Source organism: Lampetra fluviatilis, chromosome 47 (assembly GCF_964198595.1).
Source record: "Lampetra fluviatilis chromosome 47, kcLamFluv1.1, whole genome shotgun sequence".
In the NCBI taxonomy this organism is placed as follows: Eukaryota; Metazoa; Chordata; class Hyperoartia; order Petromyzontiformes; family Petromyzontidae; genus Lampetra; species Lampetra fluviatilis.
This window is the reverse complement of record NC_136321.1, coordinates 4251875-4267695: the sequence shown is the minus strand read 5'-3', so window position 1 is coordinate 4267695 and position 15821 is coordinate 4251875. Positions and strand designations below refer to the sequence as shown.

The 15821-nt window shown below is 51.5% G+C and overlaps 1 protein-coding gene across 1 annotated transcript in view; it reads right to left on the bottom strand.

Annotated features, from left to right (window-relative positions):
* Nucleotides 1–4586: 4586 nt before the first annotated feature.
* ADGB (androglobin) overlaps nucleotides 4587–15821 on the bottom strand; it is a 179889-nt gene continuing 168654 nt past the window's right edge. The window contains exons 31-36 of the mRNA XM_078877269.1: nucleotides 14449–14639; nucleotides 13870–14025; nucleotides 12964–13057; nucleotides 10976–11069; nucleotides 7304–7490; nucleotides 4587–6546 (exon numbers count right to left, since the gene is read on the bottom strand). Coding sequence (XP_078733395.1) covers nucleotides 6346–6546; nucleotides 7304–7490; nucleotides 10976–11069; nucleotides 12964–13057; nucleotides 13870–14025; nucleotides 14449–14639 — 923 coding nt within the window. The 3' untranslated portion in view covers nucleotides 4587–6345. The remainder of the gene's footprint in view (nucleotides 6547–7303; nucleotides 7491–10975; nucleotides 11070–12963; nucleotides 13058–13869; nucleotides 14026–14448; nucleotides 14640–15821) is intronic.

Below are 15821 nucleotides of genomic sequence, written 5' to 3'. Positions count from 1 at the left end.
GTCGTAGTGCCTTACGCCAAATAAGCGCTACTTCAAAGCCAGCCAGCGCTAGCGGCGTGGCAGAAATTATCGAGTGAGAAGTGAAGCTCTGAGCACTTGGTATCACCGTGCGTGGGTGGTTTTAAAACGAGATGTTAACTACCTCGCCCGGTATACAGGATGTCGTGGGTTTGATTCCTACCCTGACGCCTGCTGCTGTATATTTGGAGTTTGCATTCTCTCCCCGTGTTTGCGTGCATTTTTCTCCGGGCCCTCCAGTTTTCCCCTCCACATTTCGAAACACGCGTTTAGATTATTTGGCTGCTAAACGTTTTCATGTGATAAGCCACCTCGGTGAGCGATGATTAGTGGCCAGGTTGCTTCTCAAAAATAAGCTAATAATAGTTCAGTGGGCCTTAGCTGAAACAATAAAAAAAAGTTTAATTTGTATTTGTTTGAAGTGATTTGTTTACCTTTCCTATACTTTGCACTCCTATCGTGGTTTTTGTATTGTTATGTTCTGACCTGCCCCTACCGGACATGTGAAAAAGAGCTTCATAGCTCATCGGATTCCTCCAGAATTTATAAAAAGGACCCCCCAAAGATATAATAACCCTGGGCCCCCCATCAAACTGAGTCACACTGAAGATGTGTTGGGTGTGGGGGTCAGGGCATTGCATAGTTTGTTCATCGCTGACCGACACAAGATCCCGATCTGAACTTTGCTCACAAAGGTCAACGTGTTTGTCTTGACGTGCGGAGAGGGTCAAGTGTTTTCACTCTCTCTCTGTACACACAGATACCATCCATCTCTGTACACACACAGATACCAGAAATCTCTCTACACACAGATACCATGCATTTCAAGATGCCCCCGCAAAAATAACAAAACACATTCGCATTCACTTCCTGGCGAAGGGTCGCAGCACGCAGAGCGAAACGACGGACACTGTGTGGAACCACGCGCGCTGCAGCCGGGAAGACGCGTCGCAGAGCTGTGACACGGTATCCCCCCCATAGCCATCAAAGACAAAGATCCCCCGTGTAGCCTTAACAGACTGTTGGGGCAAGTGCTGTTAGCGAGCACCTATGAAGGCCGGCACGGCACACCCCGGACAGCGATATTTTCACACCGCACCGGGTACTCATTTGAGGCCGAGTCGACGTAGGTGCGGCCCAGGACCGGTTCAGATAATCGTCACCGGTGTTGGCCCGTGAGCGGGAGTCGAACTCGGGTGGGCCGGGGTTCGTAGCGCTGCGCCGCCGCTCCCCACCCGCCTCAGCTACCTCAGTCTCTCTCACACGCAACCTCCTTCACCTCTCTCCTTCACCTCCTTCACCTCTCTCCTCCTTCACCTCTCTCCTTCACCTCTCTCCTTCACCTCTCTCATTCACCTCTCTCCTTCTTCACCTCTCTCCTTCACCTCTCTCATTCACCTCTCTCCTTCACCTCTCTCCTTCTTCACCTCTCTCCTTCACCTCTCTCATTCACCTCCTTCACCTCTCTCCTTCTTCACCTCTCTCATTCACCTCTCTCCTTCTTCACCTCTCTCCTTCACCTCTCTCATTCACCTCTCTCCTTCACCTCTCTCCTTCTTCACCTCTCTCCTTCTTCACCTCTCTCATTCACCTCCTTCACCTCTCTCCTTCTTCACCTCTCTCATTCACCTCTCTCCTTCACCTCTCTCCTTCACCTCTCTCATTCACCTCTCTCCTTCACCTCTCTCCTTCACCTCTCTCCTTCACCTCTCTCATTCACCTCTCTCCTTCACCTCTCTCCTTCACCTCCGATAACACTGGTCAACAAAAAAAAAAAATTCCGGCCTGGACTTTTGCAGCTGTTTTAGACTAATTTCAGGGTGCCGATTCCAAATCTGATCTCAGATTTGCTCTATCACATCTCATTTTATGCTATCGGCATACCCCATTTTCATTGATTTTACCCGAAATTAACTCTGTCACTTATGATTGCAAGTTGTTGCGAGTCAGTGACTGCTTTAGTGTTAAAATATGGTGCTGTATTTTTAGGATAGTGTGTTTTTAATATAATTTTATGTAGATATCCACATTTATTTAATATTTTTCTTCCGCAGTTTTTTATTAAAAATGCAATATTTGATATCTCAAAAACCTGATGTGATAGACAAAAACTGATGCCAGATTTGGAATCAGCACCCCAAAATTACCTTCAAAACCGTTGGAATACCTTATGCCAGAAAAAGTGTGTTGACCAGTGTAATCTCACGGAATCTGAACTAACCCCACGGGCCCCTCATATCGGACAGATTCAACCGCTCGGGTTTGACGACGACGACGCCACCGCCGCCTGCGCCGGTGTAGATCGCATCAGGGCCCAGATTCGCCACGTTGAAGGACGCTCCTTTTGGTCCAACATTTTTCGGTAAAACCGTGCCGATGTTGTACGTACGCACGTGGAACTTCTCTCGCACCGTGCGTAGCCAACCGTGCGAATCGGGAGGTGCGGGGCAAGGACGACGAATTAACCACAAAAAGCAGTTCGAAGGAAATTAGTTTTAAATCCAGATTTAAAAGTGCATAGCTAACGGTGGCTTCCGAATATCCGAAGAGCAATCCAGACGGCCGCAGAGGCGTGTCTGTAAGCGTGCGATGCGGTGAAATTCTTAAGAAAAAAACTATTCGATGAATTTGACGATTGGATTCATTGCCACGTTCCGATTCAAGCATTCCTTTCGAGTTGATTTTTGTTGAACCAAGTGGGACCTCGAGAGAAACCGGGGACGGACGCTTGTGTTGTGACCGAAACGTGTTTAATTTATTATATTATTTTTCTATCTACGTGACTTTACCGAAAGAATCAGAGTGGGGCGGGGGGGTTACTTTATTTGAATATTGTTGTGAACGTAGCGGCCACAACTGGGCTGCAAAGAACACGTGAGCCCATTGCATGCGACATTTACTAATCAAACTACAAATATTGATTTCTTACACACGCACAATCACTTGACAATCACTATTCATAAATCGATGCATTTTGCAACCCCCACCCCCACTGAACATGGCCATTAAGACTCTTTGAGACTTTCCTGTATAAGCATGTATGTATGTAGAACTTTTTTCTCACCGTACGTAGCCAACGTAATAACCGGAGGTGCGAACCACACTTATAATAATAATGGTTGCCCTCTTGATGAAACTGCCCCCCACCATAGCAACGTGGAATTCCCACTATCATGGTTAGATAAGCATCGGCCCACATTTTTCGATTTAAAGCTTTCGTGACTGCAGGGATTCATCTTCTTGGTTCTTTCGGTAAAGTCACGTAGAATGGAAATAATAAAATAATAATAATAATAAAACATAATAAAATAATTCTCACGACGTTTCGGCCACAATGCAAGCAGCCGTCCTCAGGTGGAGAACAGGTCTGTCGAGAAGACAGAGCCTGGGGTGTGTCATTCAGATTCTGTCTTCTCGACAGACTTGTTCTCCACCTGAGGACGGCTGCTTGCGTTGTGGCCGAAACGTCGTGAGAATTATTTTAATTTTATTATTTTATTATTTCCCTTCTACGTGACTTTACCATCGGCCCACAGTTCGCTACAGCGGGGCGGCTCGTGGCGGCACGTGGTGCTCGCGTGTCGGCGAGGGAACACAAGACAGCGAGTGGAGTTCGCGCTCGACAACAATATTCATCTCTTGCCCCCAATTCTATCTCCATCGCGCCGCGAGGGAGAAGAATCCAATCGGAACTCTCGCCGCCTCCGTGTTGGGAGAGCGGCCCACGGAAGCGGATATCACAGAGCTCCTTCGGATCAATTCTTCAAGACCACACACTGTCCCATCTGCTCTGCCACAGAGACTGATGGTTATCGCGTGACGGTCACACCAATATTTATTAATTCCCAGAGCTGGAATTTAGCCAAAGTAAGTGCAGAGACACATTTAACGCAACTTTTTTTTCTTTCATTTGGTCTTTATTGTTGTTGTGCGTGCATTTATAGGGTGACCGGGCTGAGACCATGGACTCGCTATACAGGGACTCCTCTAAGTACAAACATTCAACTTGTGAACTTTCAGAGATACGAACAAACCTGTCCGTGTGTCCAGTTGCAGCTGTTCGGATCGAGCGGCGTAAGTTCAACCGCCGCGCAATAGATGGCGGTGGTGGCATCTACATCTGCAGAACGTGAAGAACCAGTGGCATCTACATCTGCAGAACATGAAGAACCAGTGGCATCTACATCTGCAGAATGTGAAGAACCAGTGGCATCTGCATCTGCAGAACATGAAGAACCAGTGGCATCTACATCTACAGAACACGAAGAGCCAGTGGCATCTACATCTGCAGAATGTGAAGAACCAGTGGCATCTACATCTGCAGAATGTGAAGAACCAGTGGCATCTACATCTGCAGAATGTGAAGAACCAGTGGCATCTACATCTACAGAACACGAAGAGCCAGTGGCATCTACATCTGCAGAATGTGAAGAACCAGTGGCATCTACATCTACAGAACATGAATAATCAGTGGCATTTACATCTGCAGAACATGAAGAACCAGTGGCATTTACATCTGCAGAACATGAAGAACCAGTGGCATTTACATCTGCAGAACATGAAGAATCAGTGGCATCTGCATATGCAGAACATGAAGAACCAGTGGCATTTACAGAACACGAAGAGCCAGTGGCATCTACATCTGCAGAACATGAAGAACCAGTGGCATCTACATCTGCAGAACATGAAGAACCAGTGGCATCTACATCTACAGAACATGAAGAACCAGTGGCATCTACATCTGCAGAACATGAATAACCAGTAGCATCTACATCTGCAGAACATAAAGAACCAGTGGCATCTTTATCTACATGAGATTGTACAACTTTTAATGCTATTTCCTGTGTTTAATGTACATGCCGTACAACATGTTTGGAATCTATAGGTGTGAAGTTAGGCTTGCGAACAAATCGAGGTCCGAAAAGAATCCCTGTACTTGATACATCAATGTAAATCGATAGGCTCTATGTTCGAGTCTGCCAGCCTCTATCTAATCCGGTGGGTCTCTATGTTAAGTGATTGGTGACCGGGCTGAGACCACATAACAAACTCACTACATCTTCTTGGTTCTTTCGGTAAAGTCACGTAGAAGGGAAATAATAAAATAATACATACTAAAATAACATAATATAATAATATAAGACAATTTTTGTTATTTTTTTATTTCCCTTCTACGTGACTTTACCGAAAGAACCAAGAAGATGAATCCCTGCAGTCACGAAAGCTTTAAATCGAAATTTAAACTCACTACAATCTTACTCTTAGGTTTTTCGGTAAGTAAATCTAGCTGTGACGGTCCTACCTGATGACGGAGACTTGTGTTGCCTCCGAAACGTCATGATTGATTATTTTATTTCTATTATTATTTCTATTATTTTTTATGATTTATCTTTTACCCACGTGACTTTACCGAAAAACCTAAGAGTATGAATCCTTGCAGTCACGAAAGCTTCAAATCTAGAATCACTACAATCTAGCGAAGCCGATTTAGTCAGAGTGCTTGTGCGGCTGGAACCCGGTCCTCAGTGGTGCTGCCGCAGCGCTTCTGACCTCTGCGCTGCCACCCGACAGAGGCGTAGCTAGGGGGGGGGGGGGGGCAGGGGGGTACATGTGTCCCCGGACGCCAAGGTAAAGGGGCGCCAAAATGAGGCTTACGACGTTTCATTATAACTTATTGCGGCGGGCGCGGCAGCCTGAAACTACCGCACAAATCTACACCTCAGCTTAAAAGTTTATATATCCCGCCACACACAGCCTACATGTCATGCAATTACATTTTGGTATGTGATTAAACGGGGGGGGGGGGTGGGGGGCGCCAATTTTATAGTTTGTCCTCGGGCGCAAAATATCCTAGCTACGCCTTTGCCACCCGGTCACCTTCCCAGGAGCTTCCCCTTGGATTTCTAGTGGGGGGGGGGGGCTAAAGGTCAATTGTTCACCTCCCCACAGTCTGCCAACTGCCCCCAAAGACAAAGACCCCCCCCCCCCCCCGTATAGCCTTTACAGACTGTTGGGGCAAGTGCTGTTAGCGAGTGGCACCGATGAAGGCCCGCACGGCACACGAGGGGGTGGGTGGCGATGTTTACACACCGCACCAGGTATTTATTTGAGGCTGAGTCCACCTAGCGGAGGCCCAGGACCGGTTCAGATAATCGTCACTGGTGTAGGCCGTGAGCGGGAATCGAACTTCGGGTCGGCGGTGTTGTTTTTTGTTGATGACACCCGAATTAAGAGCTTCTCGGCTCACAGGGCAATTCAAAACAGACCATTACTACTAACCGTTGCACTATCGCCAACGTCCCCAACCCAGCCACCCCCTGCCCCCCTCTACTGCCCCCTCTTCTTGACGGCGCTGCCCTTGGGGCTCCGCTTGCGCGCCGATTTGGGGCTCGGCGCCGGCTGCGGTGCTCGGAGCGCCGCTTCCCGTGCCTCCCTCTCGGCCGCGTGGAGGCGCGCCGCCTCTTCCAGCCGCTCCACGAAGACGTCGCGCGGGACCAGCGCCCTGCACCGCGCCTCGCGCACGGCCGCCTGCGAGGTGAGGGGGGGGAGGCAGGGGGCGGCACTAGCGATGAGACGGTGGGTCGGAGGGCAGAGGTCGCTCTATAGAGTACGGGGAGGCCGTTGGAGGGCACGCGGCGAATGTGCATCGGCCAGTCGTCTCGGTCAGTCGATCCCCGTAACTCCTGGATCTGTCCCGTGACCTCCTCGCCCAGCAGCGAGCCTCAAACATTTCACGTGACGGCCTCAAGGTGCAGCTGGCCTGGCACCGATGCCGCGGTGACGAATGGCGGCTGTTGCGTTTGTTGTCGCTGCTGTTGGTGATGAGCAGCATTGCCGCCCCATTATTTGTGTTTGATAGCAGTGCGCTAACCAATGCGCACACACATAGACAAAGATCCCCCGTATAGCTTTAACAGACTTGGGGCAAGTGCTTTTAGCGAGCACCTATGAAGGATGGCACGGCACACGAGGGGGTCGATGGCCAGCAACACGCCCGGCCGCCTTTGTCTCCCCAGTGCTGACGTTTACACACTGCAGAAGGTACTCATTTGAGGCTGAGTCGACCTAGGAGATGCCCAGAACCGGTTCAGATAATCGTCACTGGTGTCGGCCGTGAGCGGGAATCGACTTTGGGCCGTCGGGTTCGTAGCGCAGCGCCCTAAACACTACACTACCGCTCCCCACACACAAAGACAAAGATCCCCCGTATAGCCGTAACAGACATTTGGGGCAAGTGCTGTTAGCGAGTAGCACCTGCACACAGACAGACAGACAGGACGGGCACCTGCAGCTGCTGGTAAATCGTCGTCAGCCGAGCGGCGTCTTCTGCCCTCTCCTTCCTGCCCCTCTCCCTCCTCTCCAGCAGCTCCTCGCGCCTCTGACGGAATTGCCGGATCTCTTCTTCGGCGCGCTTCTGCTCCTCCTCCTGCACCGTCGCCCGGTCCTTCACCGCGGCCTCCACACACGAGCCCCTGCGCTCCCCCCAGCACCACCACCGCCCCCCAGAGTCGACGCGTTAATCCTGACCCTGACCCTGACATGGACTCTGACACAGCGGCGGATCTGGCGCGCGCGGGCGGGCGGGCGGGCAGGCGATATGGGCACAACTAAAACTGTTTATCTTCTTGGTTCTTTCGGTAAAGTCACGTAGAATGGAAATAATAAAATAAAACATAATAAAATAATTCTCACGACGTTTCGGCCACAACGCAAGCAGCCGTCCTCAGGTGAAGACCAGGTCTGACGCTGTCTCCTCGACAGACCTGGTCTTCACCTGAGGACGGCTGCTTGCGTTGTGGCCGAAACGTCGTGAGAATTATTTTATTATGTTTTATTATTTTATTTTATTATTTCCATTCTACGTGACTTTACCGAAAGAACCAAGAAGATGAATCCCTGCAGTCACGAAAGCTTTAAATCGAAAAATAAAACTGTTTAGCCGAGCCACGGCTGAGCCGCTCGCTCAATGGCAGCAACTGGGTGACGTGAGCCTGAGAGCTGAGCCGTGTCAGAGGTCAAGCCAGAGGCGAGCCGCTACTCGGAAAATTGACGAGCAGGTTCATCGCGGCAGATTGAGTTACCTTGACAAATTCTGGTTCAGTGTTATTGACCGAATTGGAAGATTCACGACACGAGCCACAGCAACTGTGAGCATGCAACCCAAACTGTGGACCACGTAGTGGACCACTGTCGTCTGTGACGATAGCTCATCATCGCAGCGGCTGATATCATCATCATCATCATCACACAGGGGAATTTATAGCATCAGCCAAATAATCTATTAAAACTATTTAAACATTTTTTTTTATTTTACCAGGTAAGGCCCACTAAGCTATTGGATTCTTTTTCGATTTAAAGCTTTCGTGACTGCAGGGATTCATCTTATTGGTTCATTCGGTAAAGTCACGTAGAAGGGAAATAATAAAATAATAAAAACTAAAACATAATAATTTTATTTTATTATGTTTTATTTTTATTATTAGATTCTTCTTCAGAAGCGACCTCGCCACAAATGATAGCTCAACCAAGCGGCTTTTCAACGTGGAAATGTATAGCAGTCAAATACTCAACGCACGTTTCTAAATGTGGAGGGAAAAACTGGAGGACCCGGAGAAAAATCCAAACGACCACAGGGAGAAAGACACACAAACTCCAAATATACAGCAGGCGTCAGTGTCGGGATAGAAGTGACAACCTCCTGCACACCAGGCGAAGGAGTTAACATCACGCCACCGCACTGCCAAAAGACCTTTACAAGTTGAACATTTCCCTTCCTGAACCACAGCACTGCCATCAAGCGCAAGAACATAGCTGAATGTGATGATGCTCAAACAGAGACAGCTGGTAAAGCACGTGGTTTGTTGTACGTAGCTACGCATGTTGAACTCCTTTGGCACCGTACGTGGCCAACCGTGCTAATCGGAGGTCCAGGGGAAGGACAACGAACTAAACGCAACAACAAAGCAGTTCTAAAGAAATTAGTTTTTCAATCGAGATGATTGAAAAGTGCGCAGCTCCCAGCGGCTTCCGAATATCGCCAAGTGATGGGGTTTGGCAAAGAGAGTCGCTGTCACCGCAGTGACTGGAAACGCCACGAACGTTGCCGAACAAAACGCCGAACACCCGGCACGCGGGGGCAAGAGTCAAGCGCGCAAAGAATGAATGCGTCGGAGGGCCGGCGTCGCTGGCCGCGGTCGTGGCGCGAGATAGAAGGACCGTTGGGGTCGTTAACAATCGACAACTCCTCGGTGCGAGATCGAAGGACCGTTGGGGTCGTTAACATCGACGACTCTTCGGACCGAGATCGAAGGACCGTTTGGGTAGTTAACAATCAACGACTCTTCGGAGCGAGATCGAAGGACCGTTGGGGTCGTTAACATCGACGACTCCTCGGTGCGAGATCGAAGGACCGTTGGGGTCGTTAACATCGACGACTCTTCGGTGCGAGATCGAAGGACCGTTGGAGTCGTTAACATCGACGACTCCTCGGTGCGAGATCGAAGGACCGTTGGGGTCGTTAACATCGACGACTCTTCGGACTGAGATCGAAGGACCGTTTGGGTCGTTAACAATCAACGACTCTTCGGAGCGAGATCGAAGGACCGTTGGGGTCGTTAACATCGACGACTCCTCGGTGCGAGAACAAAGGACCGTTGGGGTCGTTAACATCGACGACTCTTCGGAGCGAGATCGAAGGACTGTTGGGGTCGTTAACATCGACGACTCTTCGGAGCGAGAACGAAGGACCGTTGGGGTCGTTAACATCGACGACTCTTCGGAGCGAGAACGAAGGACCGTTGGGGTCGTTAACATCGACGACTCTTCGGAGCGAGAAGGAAGGACCGTTGGGGTCGTTAACATCGACGACTCTTCGGAGCGAGAACGAAGGACCGTTGGGGTCGTTAACAATCAACAACTCTTCGGAGCGAGAACGAAGGACCGTTGGGGTCGTTAACATCGACGACTCTTCGGAGCGAGAACGAAGGACCGTTGGGGTCGTTAACATCGACGACTCTTCGGAGCGAGATCGAAGGACCGTTGGGGTCGTTAACAATCGACGACTCTTCGGAGCGAGAACGAAGGACCGTTGGGGTCGTTAACATCGACGACTCTTCGGAGCGAGATCGAAGGACCGTTGGGGTCGTTAACAATCGACGACTCTTTGGAGCGAGATCGAAGGACCGTTGGGGTCGTTAACATCGACGACTCTTCGGAGCGAGATCGAAGGACCGTTGGGGTCGTTAACAATCGACGACTCTTCGGAGCGAGATCGAAGGACCGTTGGGGTCGTTAACAATCGACGACTCTTCGGAGCGAGATCGAAGGACCGTTGGGGTCGTTAACATCGACGACTCTTCGGAGCGAGATCGAAGGACCGTTGGGGTCGTTAACAATCGACGACTCTTCGGTGCGAGATCGAAGGACCGTTGGGTTCGTTAACAATCGACGACTCTTCGGAGCGAGATCGAAGGACCGTTGGGGTCGTTAACAATCAATGACTCTTCGGAGCGAGATCGAAGGACCGTTGGGGTCGTTAACATCGACGACTCCTCGGCGCAGAGCTCTCGGCTGGCAACCGCTGGGATTCCAGGTTCCAATCTTGGTAGCGGCCTACGGAAAAACTGCGTTCTCAAGCGCAGTGTGTTGGTCTCAGCCCAATCAGCAAAACAAACAAAAATCCTGATCTCATTCAATTTGATTACGCGTTTAAGTTCCAGCCATGATAATTAACATATTAGTTTGACTGGCACGCAACGATCGTTATTTCTCGTATGCTCAGCGGGCGGGATAGTGCTGCCCCAAACTGTGTATGGGTCAGAGGTCATCTGAAGGGTTTCTCAGAGGTGGCTCTGCGACGTCCGCTTCCGCGGGCCGTTCTCTCGCGCGGGACGAGTTGCACCGCCCTGCGAGGAGACCCCGAATGGAGAGACGGCGAATCATTCCGTGCGATGCTCACCTGAAGAATGGCGAGGGGTCGAAGGTCAGGCGAAGCGGCTCGGCAGGAGGCTCATCGCACGGCACGTTCGCCTCTTGCCCTCCGCTCTCGTCGGCTGAAATCACGGGTCACACGCGCGCGGGAGTCACAGCTCGACACCCAGACCCCGACTCCAACCCTAACCCGCAGAGTTGGCGCGTTAACTCCCAAGCTCCGGCCCCGGTGCGGTGAAACGGCCCAACGGTGGCGTGTCCGCCACCCGTTGCAGAGGTGCGCGGTTCGAATCTGGCAGGCCGTCCTGGTTGTTGCTGCGGTGACGGTGTGTACGAACCGTACAAATACTACACGCCGTCCACTTCGCAATGGATGTGGAAGATTCCTTGAATCTGGCAGGCTGCCCTGGTTATTACTCATAGGTGGGGACATCACCGCTTAAAACGCAAACGTTTAGGTGTTCAGATGTCTCTATCTGCGAGGAAAGACGCAGAGGGGCTTGACGTCAGCCGGGTTTGTCTCCAAATATATTTCCGCACCCGGCACACCACATCCAGGATACGTCTGGGTATGGCTGTGGCTACTAGTGGTTCCGTGCCGCCTACTGCAGTCCATCAACCGGCCCGGACAATATTCGTCGGGAAATTAATTGGCAAAAATGTGAAGCCTTTCCCCAGCTCTTCCATGAAACCCGAATATAAATCAGTCGCTCAGTCACAATTGTGCGTGTGTGTGTATTAATTAGCCGAGAGCGATCGTTCTCAGGGGCAGGTGACCACAACACAGGGCGCTCCAATTCCTCTCGATGACAGGGGGAGGGAAAACATAAAGCAAAGCCCTGTCTCTCATGGTTAAATTTTCATGGCTCTATTTGCATAAATATTCCCCTCGCCTGACATTTCAAACATTGCGAGGGTGACATTCAGTCCAGCGATGTGACACCTTTGGTGCACACAGACAAAGGTGCCCCGCGTAGCCTTTAACAGACTGTTGGGGCAAGTGCTGTCACCACCTGTGGAGGCTGCCGCGGCACACGAGGGGGTGGTGTGGCCAGGGCCACCCCCACACCGCACCAGGTACTAATTTAAGGCCGAGTCGACCTAGGAGAGGCCTTGGGCCGGTCCAAATTTTCACGCCACTTCTTATTGGTCATGAATGGGAATCGAACTCGTGTCCCCCGGGTTCACAAGTTCAGTGCAGTAGTAACCACGATGCACACTCGCCCCTGTCTGCAAGCACGCAAGGCAAAGTAGAAACCAAGTGAATCCTCCATCATGAATAAGAATAAACCACTGTTGATTATATTTAAAAAAACCAAGAAGATTAAATCATAGTTCCTGAGCACGGGCCCAAAAGCTCCTAGATGATGTTGCCCGCAACAACATAGCACGATTAAAGTCTTAAGAGATTGGAGCGAATACGTTTCTTAAGTTGAGCAAAGCTGAAAGCACCTGGGAAAAGGGATGATGACGATGATGGGGAAGGAGGGAATTCTAAATTGGAGCGAAGCGAGGGGAAGAAGCCGAAAGAGGAGTCATGTGACCTGCAGTGTGGTGAGTGGGAGGGGGAGTTGAGTGAATGGGAGCGGTGGCGTCGCGATTAGCGCTACGCGGCGCTATGAACCCGGCGACCCGAGTTCGATTCCTGCTCACGCCCGACACCGGTGATGATCATTTAAACCGGTCTTGGGCCTCCCCTAGGTCGACTCAGCCTGAACTGAGTATCTGGTGCAATGTGTGAAAATATCGCCCCCGGGGAGACAAAGGCGGCGGGGCGTGCTGACCGCCCGCCACCTTGTGTACCGTGCCGGCCTTCATAGGTGCTCGCGAACAGCGCTTGCCCAAACAGCCTGTTAAACGGGGGATCTTTGTGGTGGTCAGTTAGCTAGCTCACTGATCTACGAACCCGGCAACCTGAGTTCGATACCCAGCCACGGCTAACGTCGGTGGCGAGCGATATCTGACCCTGGTTCCCGCCCCCCCCCCCCCGGTGAGGGTGGCTGCGGTTGTTTGTACCGAGTAGCGCCGGCGTCACTTCTCCCGTGGGCGGTGGGGCCGGTGTCTGAGCGGCGCGCATTTTGTCCAGGAATTCCTGCCGAGACTTCAGCGCCTGTGGGTCGGGTGGCGGGGTGCGTGGCACGCGCGCGCGGCACGTGCAGTGCAGGCAAGAGGGCACGCAGGGGGGCTCACGTCAAGTACGGCACACACAGCACAAAGACATAGAAACCCCCCCCCCCGTAGCCTTTAAATAGACTATATTCTTTGGTTCTTTCGGTAAAGTCACGTAGATAGAAAAAATTATAATACAAATAAAGTGAATATTCACGTATATATATATATTTTTTAATAATAATACAAAAGTTAATATTCACGTATGTAGAAACAATAATAATAATAATAAAATTAAAGTGAATATTCACTTTCTACGTGACTTTGCCAAAAGAACCAAAGAATATGAATTCCTGCAGTCACGAAAGTTTGAAGTCTAAATTTAATAGACTGTTGGTGCAAGTGCTGTTAGAGAGCACCTATGAAGGTCGACACATCACACGAGGGGGTGGGTGGCCAACACCACGCCCGGCCACCTTTGTCTCCCCAGTGCTGATATACACACCGCACCAGGTGCTCATCTGAGGCCGAGTCGGCCTAGGGGAAGTCCAGTACCGGTTCAGATAATCGTCACTTCACTGGTGTTGGCCGTGAGCGGGAATTGAACTCTGGTCGGTGGGTTCGTAGCACAGCGTGCAAATATCCACACATCATCACCATCACCACCACCGTGCACTTTGCTTGATCCCTTGCTCATGAGAATTCGGGTAGCTGTGTTCGTAGCGTAGCGCGCTAAGCTTGACACCACCGCTCCCGAAACACCCAAGAACACACAGCACCACACATACACCCGTGCCGCCCCCCCCCCGTCACCTTGGCCGCCCTCCCGGGTTCGGCGAGCTCCCACGCGAGCTTGACGTGGCGGACGCCGTCGGCCCGGTCGGTGTCACGCCACAGCGCGAGCGGCTCTTCCGTCGCGTCGCTCAGCACGCGCAGCGTCCAGTGCGGGCGGCCCACCTCCAACGCAGGCTGGGCACCCGCGCACAAAGCCAAAGATCCGTTAGCGAGCAGCAGCACCTACGAAGGCCGGCACTGCGGCACACAAGGGGGTGGGTGGGTAGGGTGGGTGGCCGGCACCACGCCCGGCGTACGCACGGCGTACGAAGAGAGCGGTCCCCTCCGCCCCGAGCGCCCTTTCACAGGCTGGTCACAAGCAATTAATTAATAAACATTCTACGGTCACGGGGGCGGGTAAAGCAACCCCAGTATTCTATCTCGGCAGCGCCGGCTCAGAGTCCACAAACCCTCTGCGACCCCACGACCTCCCGATAGAGAACCCGCAGACAATACACCTCCCTGCGGGTTTGGCAACGGGGAGCTGGACGGCAGGCTGAACGGGACGCTTTACGGGAGACTGGATGGCACGCTGGACAGGAGGCACCGCGTGCCCACCTGTGTGTCGGCCGGAGCGCCGCCCTGCTTGCCGCGGTCCTTGTCGCCAGCCCCTTTGCCGCGCCGTGTCGTCCTCGGGGTGGAACTGCCGCCGGCACCGGCGGCGCTCCCCCTCGGGGCATCTGCCTGCGCCGCCGAGGCGGGCGCCTCCTCCGTGCCCGCCGGTTGCTCCTCCGGCTTCTCCACGACCACTGCAGACGAAGGCGACACGTGCGGGCGCGTCACGCGCGTGCCCACGTGTGGACAAAGATAAACGACACCCCCCGCCCCTCCCCCCCAACAAAGTAGATCGTAAAGAATTCCAATGAAACTTGAATGGGTTTTAGAATACACGTGGGTTATCAAGTTCATCCATAACCCTCTAAATTGATCAGAAGCTGCATTGCCATCGACTGTTGTACAATCCGCAGAGCAGCGCCGTCTCTAAGAGCTGAAAGAACGTCTCTGATGGCTGTGAGAAAGTCAGAGATGGCTGGAAAAAAAGTTTCAGATGGCTGGGAGAAAGTCTCATATGGCTAAGACAAAGTATTAGATGGCTGGGAGAAAGTCTCAGATGGCTAGAAGAAAGCCAGAGATGGCTGAGAGAAAGTGTCAAATGGCTGGGAGAAAGTTAGCAATGGCTGGGAAAAGTTTCAGATGGCTGGGAAAAAGTTTCAGATGGCTAAGAGATAATCTCAGATGGCTGGGAGGAAGTTTCAGATGGCTGGGAAAAGTGTCAGATGGCTAAGAGATAATCTCAGATGGCTGGGAGGAAGTTTCAGATGGCTGGGAAAAGTGTCAGATGGCTAAGATATAATCTCAGATGGCTGGGAGGAAGTTTCAGATGGCTGGGAAGAGTGTCAGATGGCTAAGAGATAATCTCAGATGTCTGGTAAGAAGAGAAGAAAACCGAATTGGGAATACCAGGGCAGATAATGAGGCTGACCTAGAAATAAGTGGCTCCAAGTGATCAGCTGGAATATTAAGAGCTGTGGTTCAGGACGATGTGGTTGATGGTCTGGTCGTTGTTTCTGCAATCACTTTCTTTGAATATCCTCTTGTGAACGTAGTTGTGTTTGTCAATGTAAGTGTGTGTGTGCGAGGCTGTGTTGGCTGGGTAATATAGCCCGCATGCCCAGCCACCACATGTCCAAGCAGCTTTTGTGTGCCTAAAGAGGACTAAATAAGTGTGGCATGGGCTACAGATCAGATAGGCTGATGGGGTACAGGAGGATGTGGAGCTTAGTGAATTTGCCAATGATTGTTACCAGCGGTGTTAAGATCGCCCTCTATGAAGGAGGCTCGTGAAGGACGCTACTGGGCAGTTGGAGGCGATCGCCCTCCAACAACAACGGAGGGCGGAGAAGCAAAGCTCACAACAACGAGCGGAGCGC